This window comes from Centruroides vittatus, unplaced genomic scaffold, assembly GCF_030686945.1.
Source record: "Centruroides vittatus isolate TY-2023 unplaced genomic scaffold, ASM3068694v2 contig_1079, whole genome shotgun sequence".
Classification (NCBI taxonomy): domain Eukaryota; kingdom Metazoa; phylum Arthropoda; class Arachnida; order Scorpiones; family Buthidae; genus Centruroides; species Centruroides vittatus.
The window spans coordinates 822,700-847,143 of record NW_027120694.1 but is presented as its reverse complement, the minus strand read 5'-3'; the positions used below and the strand labels follow the sequence as shown (position 1 = coordinate 847,143).

General features: G+C 30.4%; 1 protein-coding gene across 2 annotated transcripts; it reads right to left on the bottom strand.

Moving 5' to 3' along the window:
• Positions 1-4,961: 4,961 nt before the first annotated feature.
• sax (saxophone) lies at positions 4,962-24,277 on the bottom strand. 2 transcript variants are annotated; one of them, XM_067269499.1, is made up of 9 exons: positions 23,885-24,277; positions 10,846-10,949; positions 10,573-10,777; positions 10,290-10,501; positions 10,116-10,215; positions 9,653-10,023; positions 9,332-9,581; positions 6,609-6,739; positions 4,962-6,532 (listed from the first exon to the last, which is right to left on the bottom strand). In XM_067269499.1, the coding sequence occupies exons 2-9, from the start codon at positions 10,939-10,941 to the stop codon at positions 6,383-6,385; spliced, it is 1,515 nt and encodes a 504-aa protein (XP_067125600.1). In that variant the 5' UTR covers positions 10,942-10,949; positions 23,885-24,277; the 3' UTR covers positions 4,962-6,382. The 2 variants fall into 2 exon arrangements, with proteins under 2 accessions (XP_067125600.1, XP_067125594.1); XM_067269493.1 differs by lacking the exon at positions 23,885-24,277 and adding an exon at positions 23,497-23,867.
• Positions 24,278-24,444: the final 167 nt, after the last annotated feature.

Below are 24,444 nucleotides of genomic sequence, written 5' to 3'. Positions count from 1 at the left end.
TGCCGATATGCAAACAGGCAGTCTCGGATAAGCATCCGTCTGTAGCCTGTTCCAGAACAAGATGTGTTGTGCTACACTCGTTCCTTCAGATTTTTTTACACTATTATCGATTTTTTAAGAAAAACTGTTCTAAATGCAAGAAAAATAATAATAAACTATGCAAATATGGTGGTATCACTCATACTTTGAACCTTCAGAGTTTGAATGCCAAATTCAAAAAAATTTGCTTTGGAGTGTGCTATGCTTGTGTGCAGATTGAAAAATGCATTCTTCAAAGCTACTTAACAAAGAATATAATCTCAAATTAGCAATAATGAGTTAAAATTTACAACTGTTATAATCAAATCATATATCTATGCTAAGTAATTACAACTGTTAAAAATACACAAACTCTGTTCAACCCAATATAACCTTTACTTATTAATCATGGCATTTGAGAAGTATGTGGAAGCAACGAAGTATAACTAGTATGAGGAAGGCATGAAAAAAGGAACTTATAGCAGAGCATGAAAGCGGTACACATGAAGCTGATCTGGCATCCATTTTTAAGATGCCAAAGTTGACAATGTGCAATCAGTAAATGCAAGTTTTCAGTTTGTTATAGTATTTACACATTCTATTTATTGTTTATTATTGTGGGGATCTAATTGTGTTATTTTTACCTTAAATTATGTATTTGCCATTTTAAGTTTATTGTTTAGGGTCCAAGAATTGATTAATTCACTTACAGTTGTTTCTGATGGGAAAAATTGCCTCAAACTTCAAACAATTTGGGGTTCAAACGGCCTTCTGGAATGAATTAAATTCAAAGTATGAGGCACCACTGTATACAGGAGCAAAACACATGATCATTATTAGAAAATCTTTACATCCACATGTTTCATCACAGATTTTGTTGCCACAAAAAGATGCCCAATGGAATGGATTTTAAGATATAACTGAGGCACTATCATGAAAGTAAAGTCCACAAGGGGCCATCCTGATCATCCAAACACTATTGCATTCTGGCTGGAAGAGAGCCAATCACCCAGTGGAGGATGTACTGTGGAATGCCACGAATCGTGCATTGAACCTTCTTCTCATCCCGAACCCACAACAGTATTTCTTGAGAGGACATATTGGGTGTTAAAATGATGTAAAAACTTGCCATTTAGCTATGGTAAAATTGGTTTTTACAAATGTTTCTACTGTAGCAACATGCTCCTGTACAGTATTGCTTGCTGTGATCACTCAACTCATACTAATGTCACTAGTGTCACTATAGTCACTAGTGTGGTAAAATTTGTAATATCATAACCTAACAACAGCATTAATTTCTTAAATATAGTGCTGGATGTTTAATAATTTTTAAACATTAAAATGATATTTAATCATTTTAGATGACCATCATTAGGCATATTCGAATTGCTTAGTTCTTAGAATAAGTGTTGGGTATTCCATTCAAAATATTTTAATCGTGGCACGAAAGAATAAAAAAAATCGTATGGTCTAACATTAATCCACGGAATATTTATATGTTTTAGGCTTCAACTAAAATGAGTCAATGCAAGTAATGACAATTTTTTTGTTTAAATTTATCTATGCCCATCCTGTGTAAGAAAAAGTCGGCAGATATTGATTCAAAATTTATAAAGACTCTAAAGGCTTAAAGACTTTGAACTGTACCGGAAATTATCACTTCTAAGATAAAGGCAACATATGCCACCAACCCCGATGTAAAGGCCAACTTGGACGACACCAGCATCATAAAGAAATCCAAACGGATCACATCAGAGCCTTAGAAACACTAGAAATTTACAAGGCAAGCAAATCAGGGAACTATATAAACTTCAAGGAAAGCAACACAATATCACAAGCATGGCGATATGCCTGTGAAGACCCATCCACATCAGTAAATATTTATTATTCCCCAATGATTAACTATATTTTAATGCTGTTGCCAAAGATGTGAAGGATTGCACCCCATATTATCAATACATTAATGATTCCAGTAATTTGTATTTGAAAACGTTCAAAATTCTTGGCATTCCGCAATTGGAACGATTTTCGAACCCGAAGCAGATCTAGATTAAGGATTGAAAACGTTTGTTCGTCGTTATCTTTGAACTGTACCAGAAATTCTAAAGGCTTAAAGACAGAGGTGATACTTATTGGTACCGGTATTTTACCTAGAAAGTTTTATAAAGACAATTTTATCTCTAAGAAGGGAGAAAATAAATATTTAATCTATTGTGCATTTCTTCTAATGATATCAATAAATTTATGAAAATCTTATTTCACTTGCTTGTTAATAGCATATGTATACTACTGTGATCAAAAAGTATCTGGAATGGTTCATTTAAATTCTGCATGTCATCATTTTTTTGTCATTTGGTATGACTTTCAGCGTGTAGTAGCAATCTGTATGTCATTGTCTGCTTTTGTTTACACACAAAACAAGCATTTATTTGCAAAGAATTTTTGCACCAGTGATTTTTCAAAATATCAAGTGTAATTGAACAAAGATCATGCATTACATTTTGTTTTTACAATGGAATTACTGCTACAAAAATGTAGGAAATTTTGCAAAATGCTTTTGGTTGATGATGGTCTATCAAAAAAGTTTCAAGTGGTACGAGATGTTCAAAGAAGGCAGAGAATGTGTTGAAGACGAACCATGCTCTGGTAGACCATCCACTTCCGCTGGCGAACGACGTTGCTCGAGTCAGAGATTTGGTGCTCGACGATCGTCGTTTACAATTAGGAACATCATTGAATATGTCCCAGTATCATTTGGATCTTGTCAAACAATTTTAAAGATATTTGGACTTGCAGCATGTCCCAAAAATGAACACTTTCGGAAAAAATTCAACAAGTGGTCATGGAAATGATATCTCGAGGGGGAAACATTATTAAAATGCATCATTACTGGTGATGAAATGTGGGTCTACTTTTGACATCAAAACAGCTTGGCAATTGAGTAAAGTGCTCAAAAGGTGATTTTTGAATGACACGATCTTTTTGGTCTCACTTCAAGGTTGTTGATTAATTTATGATGCATAATACAACACTTCTGACTGGCCAAAACTATCAACAAAGAATATTGAGTGAAGCAATTTGTAGCAAGAAAACTGGAATTTGCACCGTGATCATGCACCCGATTACAATACTTTTTTGTTCGTGAATTTTTGGCAAAATTCACAAATGAAATATGGTTTTCCAAGCTCCATATTCCCATGATGTGACACCGTGCGACTTTTTCTCATTTCCTCGACTAATATTTCCACTTTATAGTCGCCGTTTCGAGTCGATCTATGCCATTAAGCAAAATTCACTGAGAGTGCCAAAGGGGTTTCACAGAAATGACTTTAAAGCATGTTCTGAGGATCAGAAAAACATTGGAAAAAGTGCATTGCAGTGGGAGGAGATTAATTTGAAGGGAACAGAATAAATTTTGCATTTTATAGAACCATTCCAATACCTTTTGATCATGGGTATTTCAGATAAAATTTAACTACACCAATCAAGACAAAGTAAATTGGAAAGTGCCTAATGTATATAATAGCAATATAACAATTCACAGGTGCTAATGATGGACCATTTGAAATGTATATCCTAAAGATTTATTATATACCCTTTTATTATAATAATTTAACAACTGAATTATCTAATTATGATTTATCTAATTGATACACTCCTAGAAAAATTCATCATACACATCTAATATCATGACATTAATTATTTAATCTCTATATAATCTACATATTGATAAGACAAACTGCTGCTGCTATTTAAACAGAGCAAATTAATAATAATAAAGATGGTCAGATGGTACTTGGACATGTGGAATTTGTAGGATGTTAAGAGTTGAAATTAGTTTCACAGCATCATAAATTTGTTTTGATAATATGCTTGAGGTCCTCTTTCAAATCTACCATTTTGTCTTTATAAGAAATTCCTACTTAAACATTTCGTGTCAGTGAGGCTAATGCATTATTATATTGTTTTACAAAATAGCTTGTGGGTGTATAAAAAGTTGGCAGTTTATGTTTAAAGTACAATACTTTGTCGTTTTTTGTTTATAAAAATGCTTCATAATTAAATGCAATGCTTATGTGTATGATATGATCGGTATCATTCCGTCTGCATCATTTAGTCTTCGGGAAAGAGTGAGTTACAGGTGCTCTCCTACTTACAGATTTGGTTCCCACGGTTTTGTTGTTAAGTTGAAAACCAACTTCAAAAGTACATTTGTATAGAGAAAAACCACTTAGTGTTAAATACATTGAAGGATCAAACACTAACAGAATACATTATGCTCATTTATTCACTTGCTACTGCTTAGTGGCAAGAGAACTTCAGAATTCTTACAATTTGACTGTACTGTACTGTACATCTAAAATTTGATTTAGTAAGTAGGTGAGCACCTGAATTTTTGTTGTAAAATGTGTAGGGGAAGTCACCTGGCACCGAGGCCAGAAAGGACAACTGTGCCAGGATCGACCAGAAGCCAAAAGACAGGAGACTGACCTATCTGTCCGAAGATCCCTGGGATAGTTGCAGCCTCTTCGACAGGTCTGGCAGCTGCCACACATCGCAAAACCAACTGAAGATGAAGCAATTTTTTTCTTTTAAAGTCCCAGAGACCACCAGTAATCAGAAAATTCAGGCAGTAGTAATCCACACTTGATTCTAGATCCCCGGAATGGAAACTAAAATTAAGCCAAAGTGGACATCTGGCCAACGAGTTGTAATTTTCACGTTATTTTCAAAACCGATACTCTCAAATATTTAAAAAAGCTTCTTATATCTCTGAAATAAAAGTGATTTTTCACTCGATGTAAACCACAATTATAAAAATAAATTAAATCATTTATCATACAAAATACCCAATTATATTTGGATGTGACATATACGTATGTCAATTATTAAATTTATTTTCAAATTTAAGTAAAAACAACCAGAAGAAAATCAAACATAAGTTTATATAATTTTTATAAAGAACTACTGCTTTAATGAACATCCATGTAAAAAACATGCATATCATATTTTCTGTTTTTTGTAAAGACAATTTTATACAAATGAATAGAAAACATTGTATCTTAAACATTAATATAACAAAATAGAATACGCACAATTATAACATAAACATTTGCACATAAGTAAACTATATTACAATAATTTGTACCAAATTTGATCATAATTCTATTTTAATTTTTTTTTTACACGCCAGCTTTCAAACTCCACAATACGCAGGGATATTACAAAGAAAATTTTCTATGAATGCCACGGAGTGGTCGGAGTAAAGTAAATGCACCACTTAAATTGGAAGAATAATTAGTTTTCTCGGAACGGTGCGGTTTAAGACGGCACAACTGTCGTCGATCTTTCGGTTTCCAAAAACTTATTAAAGTATAGCAAAGAATACTTTGGGAAGTGAATCTATGCACGGAAGCTTTAACGTAATCAAATTTTTACATTCTAGACTGCAAATTTGAGTGAATTTATTTAAATTTATCTCCAATTCAGAACTATAATGGAAAGAATAATTTAAAATTGTATGATATAAATACAGATGTCATACCATTAAAAAAAAGCAAAGTCTCTCTTTCTTCATCTTCAAAAGGTGAAGAAAACTTCTGGAAGAAATGATTAACTTAGTTGCGTAAATTCTAATCCTAGTTTGATGGCCAATTCTCAACGGAAAGCAAATTACAAGCTTGGTGATTGAATTATAATACAGTAAAACCCAAACAAAACAAATATTCTTTGGAACGGAGCAATTTTCTGTATTTAAAAAAAAACCGTCCAAAATGGAAACCTGCCAAACTGGAAAAATATTTGGTACCACGTGATTCCAACTTACACAGGTTTTACTGTATTTATAAACTAAGGAAATATTGCTTTGACAAATAATCTGTGTCATTGCCGATTATCATCATCTAATTTAAGTTTCTGAACATCAAAACATAGAATTTTGATTTTATAAGTGCCTAAAAATACAGAAATAATTAGATACTCTAGAAGAAATCATTAATTTATTTTAACTGTATCGTCTCACAAGTTTACAAGTTTCTAGGATATACTTAGAAACTGAACCATTTACTGTGGAAGAAATAAATGGAATATCATCAAACTGATTTTTAAGGAATAAATGAATAAATTTTTGTGGCAATAGAGACCAAATGGCACTGTAAATGGCAACTGGAGCGGCTGTTTTCACACTTATTCCAAAATAAAAAAAATTGTAACAGATATAATATTTAACTCCAAACATTAGAATAAAATCTTAACATTCTAAGATTTTATTCTATGTTCTAGCTATTGATTACATTCAGAGCTGCATTTCATTTGATGTTAATTTAGATGGAGCGATGGAAACTTCAAAATCTTCCGTGCACCATTAAAGGCTGTTTTTTATGGTGTCTATTTTTAGTTTCGAATCGGCCGAAGATATCTTAATAAGAGTCTTTTTTATTCTTAAGGCGGTAAGTCTGGCCGACGGATTCGGATGCCAGCACTCCTTCATTAATCTCGACATAGCGTTTAATGTCTAAAACAGAGGAAAAGTAATCCAAATTAGCAGAGAGAAGTTTGTTTATATTAAAAACCGAATGCGCGCAACTCACCGGATCAAAAGCCCATCTATTTGGAATGGTAGGACGTCTTCCATCTACACAAACAACTTTTCTCATGTCTTCAAAACTAGGATCGTTCGGAACCATGTCGAAATAAGGTGGTTTATATGGTTCGGCAATACCTTTTGAGAAATAAGGAAAAATATTCAATTTTTCATTTCAAATTTTTGTAATGAAGTAAGAAAATAACCAGTAAAATAATTACAAAAAATTTTTTAATAAGAACAAAGTAAAATTTAGCAAAATTTATCTTTAAATATCATTAACCAAAACTCAATTATTTTTTTAAATATTTAGGCACAATAAAATTAATACAGTGGGTGATCGGTTAACAAACATAATCCATTCCAAGACTTTGTTCGCTATCCGAATTGTTCATTAACCAATTATCGATTTACCATAGGTTTTTATGGGATTTGATTAATTCATTCTGGAGACTCCGAAAAATAAAAAACATACTTTCTTACTACATTTATTTATATGTAATAATAAAAATGCTAGACTGTATATTAGTCATGTTTTTTCCATTTATGGGAGTTAAAGAATCTGTCTAAAGCTGATTGCTTTTCTCTCTTCTTCAGGATTTTTCAGAAGTAATTAATAGCATTGTAATTGTACGGATCCCTAAGTCTATTAACTTTAACCTGGTTTGGATGCCATTCTAAGACCATTGTTCTGACATCCTCCTACTTCTTCAAAAGATGTTTAATAGCAGATATCGGCATTAATTCTCATTTTCAGAAGAAAACGTATCTTGCCAAGTTTCTTGTTGTTCTTCATTCAAGAGTTCTCATCAGCATTCTTCTGTTGTCAAATCAGTTTCAGGTTCCATTATAAGCTCTTCAATGTTCTTTATTTCTCAGGTGTGATTTTTGTTACTCCTTTAGCTGCTTGAATCTTCTTGATTATACAGTATCTTTCTTAGATAAGATTGAACTGTGGCCTACTGCCCATAAACATCAGACATCTGCCCACTCTACCTTTGCTATTATACTCCCCTTTCGAAAATAAAAACCGACGTAAACTTAACAAGTGTCTGCCCGACAGTCAGGCAAATACTATAAAAGAATTGTTTCTGTTATAAAAATAAAAGGCTGGAATTATAAGGGAGAGTTTCAAAGTTCGGAAGAATACTATCCAATCAGTATATACCGAGTTGAGTGTTGATGTCGGTGTCTCCTGTGCTCCGAAAAGTTTTGAATTGTTGCCTGAAGACAAGAGAAGATCAATCGGTATTTGTTATTTTACGTCACTTCTTGTGTTTGTTCTGTGAAGTGTTCGTTGTCCGAACACAAAAATCTTTCATGAAAGTGTTTGTTATCCGATTTGTTTATTAACCAATCATACACTGTATTAAACTAAAGTAAACAAAATTAATAAAATCTAAACTTTTGAATTAGAAAATCCTGTTTAACTGTACAGGCAATGACAGTCTTTCCAGCCAAAGAATAATGCAACCATCATAGATTTTATGCCAACATACACTAAGAATTACCTGGATGATGGTACAACCAAATCACCATTATCCAGGCAGTCCTTAGTGTACCTGTTGAAGAGAATAACAGTTACCTCATTCCCTAATAACATACATAAATGATGCCTTCTTAGATTGACAGCTCATTTGTTGGGCAAGACCTGTTTTGAGGTGTTAGGAGATTCTTCCACTCGTTCAATCTGTAGTTATGCTTTTTCAAGGCAATAAGGAGTTAGGAATCAGTAAGTAAGGTTGAACAGCCCAATGGATTGACCTAGGAAGGAGGTAAAAGTTTTTGCTATCTGCCTTGGTCCTCTAGGAATTTGTGCAAACTGGAGCTCAAGCATCTCTGTTTGGCTTACAATCTCAATGGTTCCTGCTATGACCTCAGCTGCTAATGATTAAGCTTACGTACTCTGTAGTTCTATTTGTGGTGTAAATGAAAACTCACAGAAACACCATATGAAACAGTCTCTGATGGAAGTAAGGTCACAATGTTAACTGAAAGTTCAAATGGTTGAGATAACCATTGTTTCCTTCAACAGAGGATGGGAATTGGCCAATTACACCATTGTTTGGGGTAGTTCTGATTTACTGTGCATTGACATAAGATCCACGACGACTGCATTTTTCATTTCTATAACAATCAGTTGAGGAGAGATGTTTGTGAAGTTATAGTACACAGTAAAATGAAGCAATTATTAGTGATTACTGATCCTTGAAAAACTGTCATATTGTGTTACAATCTAACAATTGTTAATAATTCTGGTGTAGCCATTAGATGTATTTAAAATTCATATTTAATTTGTCTTACCAACATCTCAATCCATTCCTGGTACTTAGTGTTGAGTTATGTGAATGACAAACATGAATGTGTTGAGGATGAATGGTCTCAATGAGTTAGTACCACAGGTATTTCTGAATACATTCATGTTATTATTCACATAAATCAAGACTAGACACTCTGATTGACTAAAAAACATTGAAGTAAATTATCTAAATGAGAAAATTTATAACTAACATTTAACTGTAACATTTATTAAACAATTGTAAAATTTCACATAAACAAAAAGTTGAAAATAAATTTTTATATCATTTCATCCTTTCAATCTAGGAATTGAATAAGCTAATTTTCATTAGCTTATTCCTAGATAAAGTTTTTAATAGTTACAAAGAAGGATGATTTAGAATAATTTAAACCTGTTGCATAAAATATTAATTAAAAAAATTAACAAATTACCTCCACTTAAACATCTCCAGCATATTTCCCAAAAAACAAGACCAAATGCATAGATATCCAATCTGCGATACGATTCGAAAACTTCCGCACTTAAAGTTTCGTCGAGAACTTCTGGTGCCATGTAACGTTTAGTGCCAACTCTGTGATTATCACCTACATTTAAAATGCCTGTAGTTTGAGTATGAGTTACTGCAAGACCAAAATCGGCAATAGCACAAGTCCCATCATTTTTAACAAGTATATTTTTTGTCTAGAATAGAATTATTACAATTAATTAAAAATTCATGAAATATGATTTTGATGAATGATGATATTATTTACCTTAATGTCTCTATGAGCTATAGCTGGCTTTCCTTTTGTACCATATATTTCTGTATGAAGATGTACCAATCCCGATACAGCAGAAAGAACAAGTGTCAACATCTCGTTTACAGTAACAGACATTGAATTTAAATGATCATACAATGATCCTAGCACATGATAATGAGTAACTAACCACAGCTGAGTACAAGAATTATGAGACGTTACATCCGAACCAATGTAACCCAAAATGTTAACATGACGTAGCATGACAGTGCTGTAAATTTCTGTTTCGCGCACCCAAGATGCTTCATCACGAGAAAAGAAAATCTTCACTGCAACATTTTCTCCTTGCCAAATTCCTCTCCACACTTCACCATATCTTCCTTTTCCTAAAATAAAATTTCAAATTTATTCACTTCTGAAATTATTGGGAGGAATGATTTCATAAAATTTTGTTTCACAGGTGACGACTGACTCTTACCTATGCATTCCACTAATTGTATATGTCTTGCTAATGTCCTTTGAATCAATAAAGGAAGTCCAGATCCACTTCCTGAAGTTACAGAAGCATCAAATATTTCCTACAGAATGAAATTAGAAACATGAAGAATTTTCAAATCGTCGTAATCAAATAATTATTAAACATTTTGCATACTCTTAAAGAATTATCGTCATTTGTGCCCGTCTTCAACTCTTCACAATAGTAATCATGATTTGGATCCAACAGAGAACCCATATTTTTGTTGCATCTTCTTTTCATTATATAAATTACAATTAATAAAACACCACAAACAAAAATAATTGGCAACAATATATACAACATCAGGTTAATTGTAGTCCAAGATGATGTTATGGCTTGATCTTGTGCTATAAAAAGTTTTAAGCACGTTAAAATAATTATATCACATTATGATAATATATGTAATCAATAAACACACCAGTCGCTTTTGCAGTTAACAAGGGAAAAGATCCGTTGTTACACAGATTCCCCCGACAGCATTTACCACTGTATTGTCCAGAAAATTCTTTTCTTCCTTCGTGATGAGCCGTGCTGCAGAGCATCATTAACCATTCTGGCTTAAACAGACAGCCTTTTTGACGACGCTGTACACCGTAAGCATCATACACATTGTAACTATAACACTGAGGAGGAAAAAGTGATAATGAGTCTCAAAACTTCGGGTAAATTAATAGAGAAATTGATTACCTACCATCAAAGCATTTTCACATATTGTGACATCTTCACACACATCATCTATACACATATACGAATAACATTGGAAATGTGATGATTCATTTCTATTCATGTTTTTATCTGTTTTAAGAAAGATATTATTAAGTTTTGTTTAATAACAAAAAAAAATATTAAAATAAATATTTGCCATTAATTTACATCATCATAGCACTTTAACTTTGATACTATTCCGACATTTAATAGTAAAAGGTTAAGTATATTATATATTGGAATCATTGACCTAAATGAAGCAATAAATTAAACAGAATTAGAGAGATAAACATTGTCATGTTTTATTATGTTGTTAACCTTAAATAATGATTTAAAAATTTACTGTTCATTTTTTGGTCTTATCAGAAATAATGTACAGGTATCCGTCCTATAACACTAGTTATGTTCTGAAAAATGCTGTGTAATGCGAATCTGCACTACATGAAACAAAAGACTAGTGCAAAACATAGGGTTAGGTTCCAGCAGTTACCAAAGGTATACTATTCTTTTTCATTACTAAGAGATATGTTTAGTAAATCAATCAATAATTAACTAACAATCACAATTAAAAGTATGGTATCAAGTGTTAATATCAATTTTAATTAAACTAGGGTATTTTCTTTTTACAAAGTATCATTATCATCTGAGCTTTTTTGTTGATTTGTTGAGCAATTTATTTTTCAGAATTTGTGTTTGAATACCAAATTGTTCGAGTTAGGAACGGTTTGAGCACTGTATTTCGTTCGTCATTTTTATAAATGATTACTTACCTATGGTTAAAAAACAGTTTAAAAAACTTTACTAAATGTTATTAAACAATTTTAGGTAAATACGAAAATTAATGTATGAAAACTAAAAACAGTGACAGTCTTAAGGGCTAAAGTCTGAAAGCAATGACAACGATACCTGGTTGATAGGAAAGCTGGGGCAAGGAAGAAACAAATTGCACTGTCAGTTTTCATTAAAGTAAACCTGACAAATGGCACAAAACCAATTGAAAATTTCACTATTCTAAAATTCATGGGTAAATTTGAGACAGCACACAATGCTTACTTGAATAAAAAAATGATTAAATAATGGAGTTTACACTTAAAAGTTTTGATATTTGTGTGAAACTGTGTTAGAGCAAAACCGGAAACCATGTTGTACAGGGGATATTCCCAATTTTCAAACTGTGCCATGTTGTATGAGGGATAGCTGTACCATTAAAACCAGAACTGGAACCAAATCTTAACTACCTTCAATAATACTGAAGGTCTTATACAGAAAGCTTATGTGGCATAAGGAAATATCAAACCACACACATATATATATATATATATATATAAACACACCTTTTGATACATTTCCAGCATTTCTTTATAGTTCTAACAAATGTTTTCAACTTGATTTACAGGCCTTCTTCAGGTTAGAAGCAATTCTAATTGAAGGAATTACAATATGTTATGTTCCAAAATGAAAAAAGAAACTGAATTGTTCCATTTTGGAACACAACATAACTCCTTCCAATTAGAATGGCTTCTAACCTGAAGGAGGCCTGTAAATCAAGCCAAAAAGATTTGTTAGAACTATAAAGACATGCTGGAAATGTATCAAAAGGTGTACTTTTTTAAATATATAATTTACAAAAATTCCAGCTTATGGTAGAAGATTTAATCAAACCACATGCAAGTGCCTGAGACTAACATCAGAGCTGACACAAGTGGGCATACACATGTGGGCACAACCAACAGACACCAAAAGACATTTCTAATTAATTGCCTGATTTAAATTATTGAAATGACACAAATGAAACAAACACTACATTGAAAAAGTTAAATTGCAAGCTCCAATGGTCCAAGTATTAACACTTGCATTACACATCTATATAAATTTATAGTATTGCACAATCAAACATATTGAAAGTGGCTCTGGTGGTGAGTTTCCTGTCTGGTAAGGAATAAACTTATACAGACATAACAACATTGTCAGATGTTTATACAATCTAAACTCAATTCAGAGGAGTTTTATGGTGATAAAAAAAAATATATCAATTCACATTTTGGCATTTGGTGTATTTGCCTTAATTCTTAAGGGATGCAAAAAAATAGGACTTGAATGCAAGTGAGAGACATGTTAGCAGCAATGTTGACTAATACCCAATAAATTTATGCATGGTAAATTTTGAATATGCAACACAAGCCTTCCTTTGATATTGGGTACCAAAGGTTTGGTACCCAATATCAATGGAAGTATCTATAGTAGTTAAGACTCAGATCCTTGTGGAATTAGTATATAAAACTGCTAACTCAAACATCTGCTGGTCAAAACTAATAAATTATGTTTTTCTATTTTCATATACAATTACCAGTATTTCTCAAATTACCTAGTAATTTTTCAAAATTAGTACAAACCAAAACTTAAAACAGAGAACAAGAATAAATGATGCTCCTTCAATACATTGATGCAGAGCCACCAACACACAAGACCTGCATTCTACCAGATTATTTATTTACTTGAATTAATTGAAGGTAATTTTCTGTTATTTGATTTAGAAATAACGGGTTTATTTTATTTAAAATATGTCAAAATTATGAAAATTTTTTTATGGATTGTGTGGATCTGAATTATTTGCATCTGCTGTCTTCTCTCAATAACCCAACATAATTAACTGAATTTACATTGAATTTTCAGCAATATGTATATAAGAAATGGATAAAACTCGTTTGTAAGAACACAAATCACAATATTGACTGATGCTTTCGGTACACCATTTAAAAAAATTGTTATAAAAAGTTTTAATTTGCATAAATTTGAGCTTTTGTAATTCTGAGTAACATTTTAAATAAAATTCATTTGTTTCCATGCAATTTGATCTTTATAAACAAAAAATTAAGCCATAAAACTGAATTAGCTCTATGGGAAACCCCTGTGAACTTTGACTTATTGATTCAGAAGTTTCGCGAGCACCTCGCTGATAATGAGAAAGCCTTAAGTTTAAAATTTGAGTTTTCTAGACCCAGTAGTTTTTACTCTACAAGCGTCTGCAGTGCCAGATGAAGAAAAAGAAGAAAATACAGCTTTTTTGGTGATTTTTTCACTTTTGAATTGCTTATATTTTGGCAACCACTTTATACAAAATCTTGAAATTTTGCACACTACCTAAGAAAACAATTGTCTTTCGAACGAGATATTCAGAATTACTTCAGGTGTTTGGGTGCGGAGAGGTCAATCCCTGAATGTCTTATTCTGTATATGTATATTTATGATGATATTTTGTTTTAAATAAAAATAAATTTCTTAACAGAACTGAAACTTCTAATAATGTTTTGAATTTTTGAAGAATATCCACTATCTGTTACAGGAAATTCTTAAAGTACTGTATTTGGAATTTGTGTATTTTTCGTGTGAAGTTACCTTTAATTACCACCGAGTCTATATATACATTAAAATTTTTTTAATATTAATGTTTAAGATTATAGCTTTATTATAGGAATTCAAGCACAAAGCTGTCATCATGTCCAAACAATTACATTTACTTTTTTAAAATAAACAGCTGAAATATCTTACATAATAAATCTAGCTACAATATATTCACTTCACTCACTTATTTGAAATTAATTCTTATAGAAAATACAGTAATATTATAGTTATTTTCAAAAAGAAAATAAATTAAAGGAGGAGACAAGGAAATATTAAAACAGGACCAAAATAAATCTAATCTAATAGAAGATGCTGAAATTTGTAAAAGTGTGAGGGGGAAAAATGAGGGTAAATATAAGAAAATATAATACTAAACAAGAAAAATACACAAAACAGTCAAAAACAATAATAGCATGAAAATATTGAGGAGAAATATGATGAACAAAAGAAAAAAAAACTAATTATAGCAAATCAAGGAGAAGAATGGTATCACCACAAAAGATATTCTATTTATGATATCTTGTGTGTAGATTTTATCAGGAGTTATATGATGATGACAGCTCCAAAGACAATTCACCTCAGGAATCAGGACATCCTAGCCCAGGGGTGGCGAACCTATGGCACGTAAGAGAAATTATCTGGCATGTAATGTATCATATGATTTCTGTTTTTTTCAATCATCTTTTCTGTTTATCACCTGATCATACTTTTTTCAATCAGACTTTTAACATTTATACGAATTAAAGGGTATTCGTTTAATTTCTTTAAATATCATTATTAGAAGTCCAAGACTTTGGCACGCATTAACATCTTTAAAGCTAAGTATGCTTACAATATGGCATGCGGACTCAAAAAGGTTCTCCATCCCTGTCCTAGCCTATCTCCAACAATAACAATCAAAGAACTAGATAACTTAAAGCAGATGAAAAATAACAAGCCAGGAGTTAAAGATGATATCAGTATTGGCCTCATTAAGTTTGCAAAGAAAAAATTTACCTGTTTATCTTAAATCTTAATCTCTACTTTGAAAAATCCCAAGCAAACATATAATGCAGTGCTTATTTTATTTTTTAAAAAAGGAATAAAATATATTAAAACTATAGAATAGTTGTTTGTGTACTTGTTAAAATTGTAAACATTGGACTAGTTCCTTAAGTGTTTTAAAATGTACATTGTATATTTTAAAAAAAAATATACAACATACATTTTAAAACGTAATTCCTTTTTTTAAAAAAAAACTATGGGGTGTACTATAGATTACTCCCTATGGAATTTCAGGACTTTGATTATATATTTGAACTCAGGGAACCGAGACGAGTTCAACGGTACCCTATTTTTGGACCGAAGACAAAAAATAAAAAAGTTATCACACTTTTTAAGTTACCATACTTTTTTAATGCTCTCATGCAGACGGCACCGTAGTTGCTAGTATTGCCATCTTGCGGTAAAGTCTGCAAACCGTGACGTCGGACTACGGTCATCTCCCGGAGCGTTAAACACGCGATACGGGAGCGGAGAGAGCGACGCGACTTCTGATCATCGCGCGATCGCCATTTTGGTTAATGTTACTTATGGCAGCGAACATGGCGGCCCGACTGACCTCTCGTATGGGAGCCACCACACGCCGTCATGTGCTAAACTAGTGATCGATTCACGGTAGTTCTTGAACAAAGTAAAAAAGGGGGAAACGTCAACTAAAGGCAATTTTAACGGCAAGCACGCGACTCCCGATCGCGATAGCGAGGCTGACTTAGCGGAGAGTGATGCGACTCCCTATCATCGCGCGATCGCCGGAAAAAAGTATGATAACTTTTTTATTTTTCGTCTCCGGTCCAAAAGTAGAGTATCGTTGAACTTGTCTCGGTCCCCTGAGTTCAGATATATACCCAAACACACGAAATTCCATAGGGAGTAATCTATAGTATACCCAAACCATGATATTTGATTATGAAAATTATTTTAGTACTGAATTTTATGTAACTACAAGTACACCTATTAGGTAAAAGAATGTTCTATGGTATATATATGATTTTCAGAGGAAAAAAGAACACTAAAATGCTATTTTTTTTATAACAGACGTTAGTCAAAACGTTGCGTATCCATTCAGTAAATGTAAATTTTAAAATTTATTCCATTAAATAAGCATAACTTTATCATCACTTACCAAATTTTTTCATTTGTTCAATAGTTTGAAGAAAGATATAAGTCAAAACAAGCAATAACTTTCGGATAAATGTTCCTAATACTATTGCGAGTTTTTCTGAGATGATAATAAAGGAAACTATTGATTTTGATATTCTTCAAAATTTGTTAAAACAGTTCATCTTCCATTTAGAAGACTTTTAATAAAAATTTTTTTAAGAAATTTTTTAATTTACTGATAACTATGCAATCTAATTTTATGCAAAATCATTAATTATCCTTAAAAATACAAACATGTATATTTAACAAACTACAATTAATTCATCAATATTAGTGTTTTGATATCTTTGTATAGTCACAAACATACGAATGAATTGTTGGCACTAGTTTCATTTGCAATGAAAACGATTAAGCTATCTAATAATTTAAAACAAAGAATTCGGCCATTATATTTTATATATTAATCAACCATAGTCAAATAGAATTTTTATGCATGGCCATAATCTATAAAAGAGTGTTAAGAAACTTATATAGATAAACAACAACTAACCCGTTATACTGTATATATAAAAGACACCAACCACTGCCGAATTATCGGGCTAGAAAACAGCTATATTATCTTTAATATAGCCGTTTTCTAGCCTGATAATTCGGCAGTGGTTGGTGCCTTTAAGAAACTTATAATTTTTAAATACAATTTCTCAACGCATGTCTAACAATTTAGGATAGAATCCTTGTAAAAACAATAGGGGGCGTTTTGATGTCATGTCAAATTGTGATTGTCATTTAATTTATCATCACTTATATATACTATTAAATTAATTTAATGAAGTTATATTCTGAAGTTTGTTTACACAATTTTTAGTCTATAGCTTTTATAGAACATTCACATGTTTATCTTGCAAAGTTTAATGAAAATTTGACTTTTTCATCAAGCATAAGATGTTAAAACTAAAAATACTGTTTAATTTTAACATTTTACAATTAATTTTAATGAAGAAGATTAATTTAATTATAAAATTTAAAATACAAAACTTCAAAATTGTATTTATATTTAATTAAAAAAACACTAAATATTTTATGAATCATCAATAAACTTTTTTTTTATAATCGTCATTCTTGGTATGAGTTTCAAATAGCTGATAATGTTCAGCTTCCTGTTATTAAATTGATTCTAGTTTATTGATATTTCCTACAAGAAAAAGAAAGAAAGAAATATACTACTGGTAATTGACATTTATAAATATACAATATATATTTTATGAATTACAGCAGTACAAATTTAGAAGACTGCATTACACTTAAACTTGAAGCATTTCAGTATATGTAATTGTAATCTTTCTTAGTCTTATGATTTTATATATAAATATACTTTCAAAAACATTAGTTATTAATTAATATAGTTCTTTTTTTATGCTATGAATTTATACATATAGAATCTATTGAAATTTTGCATGTATAAAATATACTTTATTCATTTCAAAAATGACTTTCACACTAATTTTTAGATACAAGTGCAAACTAATACTGGTAATTACTGACAGGATTGCTTTAACTCAAAACAAATGATAAATGTTGAGAATTTTTAAACATTACCATAATCAGAATACTGTAACTAAAAGTTTACTTAAAATTTATGCACTTCTTAACATTTATAGACCAAGATGGCAAGTCAAAAGAAACCAACTTGTACTCATCATATCAAATGATTTCAATTTATCGTCTGTCTTTCTTCAATCATCTTTTTTGGTTTATTACCTGGTCATCCGTTTTTCATCAGCTTCTTTACATTTATTCTAATTAAAGCATATTTGTTTATATTTTGTTATTTGAAGTTTAAAATTTGGTGTGTACAAACGTTTTTAAATGTAATTATGCTCACTATATGGCACATGGACTCAAAAAAGGTTTGCCATCCCTGATGTAGACTACTAAAAAAATAGTCACCAGTCTAGTAGAATTATATAGCTGATTTAAAGACATCAAAACTTATTTTACTGATATAGAGTGAAACTAAACAACAGTTCATTTTTATATTGGATGATCAAATAAACAGACGTTTGTAAAGTAGCTAAAGAGTTTAGCAATGGGGCAAGTCAGACTTTGCAACAGTTTTCTCATGACATTGGTAATGTTTTGATGCAGACTTCACAAACTCTACTTTTGTTTGATCATCCTATATTATTAATATAATGCTAATTTACATAAGCCAATCTCAGTGGCATAGCGAACATAACCGGCACCCGGGGCATGGCACTTTATTACCCCCCACTCCCCTCCAGAAACACATATAGTTTGTCTTGGAGACCATTTGGGTGCCCCTCTGCGAGTGGCGCCGGGTGCATGATACACCCCCTTGTCCCCCCTCGCTACTCCACTGGCCAATCTTAACTTCTAATTTTTCTAAAAAGGGTTACAACTAATTTATACCACAAAAAAGTCATTAAAGCAAATAACAGTATATTAGAGATTAATAGAGCATAAACACTTACATTTATGTATGAATTATTCATACATAAAGTATTTAAAAACTGTTAGGAAACATTCATACATCTGAAAAGTGCCAAGATATATATCTTTGTTGGTAATTTTTTTTTATTGCTTAGGAAAAAGAATAATATTAGAGTTGCATACAAAGTTTAAACAAAGAGTATTTATTTCAAATAATTTAAAGTGAGCAGGTTTTTGTAGTAAGTTTAAATTTGGAGAACTGTTTATAATTCAACTAAATTAAAAAACAGTTAATTATGAATTTATTAGAAATAAAAATGTTATAAAAGCTTATAAATTTTTGAAAAACTATCCTAAAATGTTACAAAAAATATCCAAAATGTCCTAAAATATCTTTATTGAAGGATATATCCTCTCGAAAATGTTTTGTATTGAATTAACAAAAATAATATACAATGTTTATCTTTTTTCATTATTACCATCACTTTAAAAATTTTACTGTATTAATAAGCAATTTCAGTTTTTTCTAAAATTTAACTTTTATTAATAATTTGCATATAATGTCACACCGATACCTTTAAACGCAGTATAATTAAAATTATACTCTGATGTTTTTAGTCATTTTTAAAAAGAAAAATATATTCTATTTAGAAAGTAAATTCCATACTGATGGCATTCAAATCAGATTTGAATGCCAACACATCACAACATAATTTTACATTAGATGTTAGAGTATAATTAAAATTATATTGCGTTTACAGGTATTGGTGTGACATTATTAATATTATCACAAGTGCAGTTTCTGAAGAAATGGAATATGGCTACACCAGCCAAAACTTATCATAAACTAGTTTGCATATAACTTAAAATAGTAAGCACTGGCCTAAAAATGAACAAAGACTTTTAAATTAATCCATTAAAAACCACAGATTATTTACTTATTTATTTTTACAAATAAATAGAAAAGTCTCCTTATAAATAGAAAAGGCTCATTATGGATCACCATAATGATCAAAGGAAAAAAAACCAAAGATTATGAGATGTTCATAAAAAAGGAACAAGGAGGAATGAACATCCATTCGGATGATGAAAAAATAGAAGTCAATGAATTCACGTACCTAGGAAGCATAATTACCTCATATGGAAAGAGTGAGAGAGATGTTACAGCGAGAATAGCCCAAGCAAAACAGACATTCTATAGGAAATGACAGATGTTAACATCGACAAATATATCAATCAATGTCAGGAAGCAATTCATTAAGAGTTTCATCTGGAGCATAACATTGTATGGTTCAGACATGGGACACTGAACAGTGGAGAAAAGAAAACTGGAGGCCTTTGAGATATGGTGCTGGCGAAGAATGATGAGAGTGTCGTAGACAGGGAGAAAGAGGAATGAGGATGTTTTGGAAGAGGCAACAAAGAAGAGAGAAATTTTGAGAATGATAGAGGAAAGGAGAAATGACATGATTGGCCATCTAATTCAACACTCAGAATGGATGAATGTTTTATCGGAAGGAAAGATAAAGGGCGAAAGGGGACGTGGAAGACCCAGAGTGAAATATCTCAATGAGTTATTACGGAAAAGGCCTTATCAACAGATAAAACAGCTAGCTAAGTGAAGAGAGAAGGTATAAGACTTCAAACATCCATGTTTGCCCACCAACCATTGGTTGAGGAGAGAGAGAATGATCCAAAATCAGGTACATGACAACTAGGTGATGATCAATTGAGAGACTGTCAATTGGGTGACAGAAACTTAAAAGTTTTCACACGCTTAGCAAGCATACAATTTGACAGATATTTTTTATTTACTTATTTATTTTGTTTTTGTAAATATTGGTAAAATATATATAAATATAACTCATACATTGTAAGTCTTAACTATGAGTTATGCATTATTTCCAACTTAGAAAAAGGAAATCTTTTCAAATAACATACTGTAGCATCATTAATTATTTTATGCCAGAACAGTTAACAAAGCACATAAAAAAAAAAACAGTTCTTCTAAAGCAAATTCTTTAGAAGAACTTTTATACTTTTTTTGTTTCAATTTATATTATATTTAATCTATAATGTAATGTATTTTTATTTTTTTATGTAAAGGTTATGTTTGTTTTTACATATATTTGTTAATTTTGAAGGTAGATATCAACTGTTCTTGGAGACTTTTCTATTTATTTGTAAAAATAAATAAGTAAATAAATAAATACAGTATGTAATCTGGATAAATATCTTTGTTAATTATCAATACAAAAACTGTTCTTTTAACTCATAAATTTAAAAATTTTTTAAGAAACGATTGACTTGTTTCTTAAAAAATATTATTTAAACTTACCAGATAGTAGCTCAATAGGTTATAAAAAAAAATTTGTATTTTGTCTATTGTTCATCTCATTTTGTTGCCCGCTTGTCCATCATCCAGTTGACAGTGCCCCTCCATAATCTGTGTTAAGAACATAGTATGAATGTTTTCAATCTTCTTAAAATCCATATATACCAATGTTTGCTAGTAATGATTTATTAATTTCACGTAAAAACAAATACTTGAAACATATTAAATAATAATATAAAATGTTCTTTACAATAAACACTTTATACTAAATATTTTTAAATATAATTTAATAACAAGTACACTTTATATCAAAACAAACATTGAATATTGCATTTACTTAAAAAATTTTTTGAAATCACACTGGATTAATAATAAACTGCACATTTATGTAACTTTATTAAGATTAGATTAAGAACAGTAGAGAAAAAAATTTATATGTATATTTGCAAAAACTTTAAAAAAAAGAATTTGAAAACTTAAGTATATAAAAAGTTAAAATCTTATTGCTACTAGAGAACAAATAATAGTACCAACCAACCATATTAATGACTATGATAATACTGTTTATAAAGTGCTGAATAACAATAAAGAATGATACTGTATTAAAAAATATATATATATATTAAATCCTTCAAACTAGACAAAGATTTTATATAATAAAATAACAAAGCTAAATATAGGTCATATCACTAGACTTATTGCAGTTTTATTTATTAAAATAGCTTCTTTATAGAATTTTTGATTAAAATGTTTAAGAATTAGGGTAATCATTTTTCAACTTTGAAACAGTGATGATAATCATTTAAAGAACAAAACTTACAAGGTTAATAAACCAAATAACAATTTAAATAGTTATTTTTCACAGGCTTATAATTCTTAAAGTTATCTGATCATATTTTTACATATATAAGAAGAAGAATAAATATTAAATAATATTTTAAATATCTAATTTATATCACAAGAAAGATTACCATAAAACTATTGAAGGAGAAAGACAGATATCAAATTTAACTACAGTATTTTAACACAGTAACTACAGTCGTTGCGATAGTAATCCTGCTCAGTACGAGAAGAACCGCAGGTTCGGACACTTGGTTAACTACAGTATTTATTAATAATGAAAAATAAACAAAAGAGAAATTCTCAGTACAGTTTATCAAATCTAAAGATTGGATTAATCTTTATAATGCTATAACAATGACTTATTTGTTATTATAGCATTCTGAATGTTATCGGTATGAATTTCAATCATTTTCCAGCTTCGAAACATTTTATTAAAAACTACAAAATGGGATATTTTTCCCATTTCATACTTTCATTGGCTGGAAAACTGGCAAAAATAATTTTAATGTTAATGAATATGATATAAATATTTGAGTTAATCAGATTACAGGAAAACAAATCAACAGTAACATGACTAAAGTTGCATATTAAATCCAGCTGCTTATTGAACTTTGATTTGTCAACTCTGTTTCTACATTCAGTACATATGAAAACTTATATTTTATACAAAAACTTTAGTTCATCTGTTCCTTTGATTCTGAAGCACGGTATATGTAAATTTCTGGATTTGCTAATTAGAAGAATTTTAATCTACTTAATAATTAGAATTACCAAGTATATTAATCGAATACTTTCTCATTACATTTTGGGTATTAACACTCACTATTCAGTGAGTAAATACTGTTTATGTAGTGAGTATTTTATATATGAATATTGAGTATAATATATATATATATTTTATAAAATAACATATTATTTTTATAAACTCTGAAAGTAAATAAGTTTAAATATCACAGAATAATTATTCTATAATTGGTAATTAGTACCATTCAATTAAAAAATAGAAAACTTAAAATGTATATTTGCATTGATTTAACAAAAAAAAAAAAAAAAGAAAATTGTCGAGCTAGAGATGAAAGTACTTAAAAAGCATTTAATTTCATCAACTTAATCATGAAAAACTGGTAAATAAGTACAACAATTGTAAAAGTTATATATACACGGCGTATAAATAACCCGTATTAAATTATGTATTTAATCTCTTCATATATTACTAATTTTATATTAAACGTTTAAAATTACAACACATCATATAATCTATATTAAAGCAAACTCCGGTCATTATCGGGTGTCCTTATATAATTTTATACCAAATTACACGATTTAATAAAGAGCAATTATAATGATTTATGTCTTCGCTTATATTATTTGCTTATTCAAAATTGTTCGTATAACAATACTTGAAACAAAAACTTATTATGTTTACATTCGTGTAAATTACCATAAACTTAATTATAATATTACCATTAAGTTTTAGCATTGTAATACTTAACAAATGGCCTTCTGATAATGTATCTCAATTACCAAGCACTCATATGCTAATATATAGTTATTTGACACCATACAATAACAAATCCTTGTATTTCTCCACTCAATAACAATAGTATTATTGTCTAGAAAGACAAAGTAATGTTAATTTCTTGTTTTAAATCCAACAACAGCTGAACCTAAAAACTAATCAGTTTCAAAATTACACGTGATCGGATAATACACAAGTGATATCTGATAATCTGCATCACGAACGGATGCGATAACGATAATAAATAAACAATTTACCTTCATCGCTTCACACTAAATAACAATTATAATTAAAGGCCTTAGATAACTATGTCCAAATAAGGTTAACACTTACTGTTTATGCCCAGAGGCTTCTATGACCAATGGCTTCTATACGCTACTATAACAATAAAAAGAACGAACTGCCTTCGGTTACGTGCACGTTACTACGCATTTTTTTTTTAACCCCCGATAAAATTTCTATATTAAAATCGGCAATTACGGATCAAATATTTAGAGTTTCCGTTTTAAAAAATGGAATTCCGACTACGCTGGGTATCGTTCGTTTTAATTAAAATACGTGCAGAAACGGGATCCATTTAGACGAAACGATTGTTTCGCGTATTATCCACGCATCGATAGGCTCGAGAGAGAAAATGAATCTCGATTCATTCCTACGAATACTTTCTGCAGCCAATGTCAACACTTGGCTTAAGAATGCCAAAGGACATTCCATTTCTTTGTCATTCCTTCGTGAATAATTCGCGTCAAACATGCATTGTTTATTTGTAAAATATTTCTTTAATGTAGTGAATTGTGCGGTATTTATTTATATTTTAATTTAAATGTAAATTCTTGTAAAGAATTTAAATTATATTTTATAATATGTCGATATCTATGGTTCTATGTTTCTTT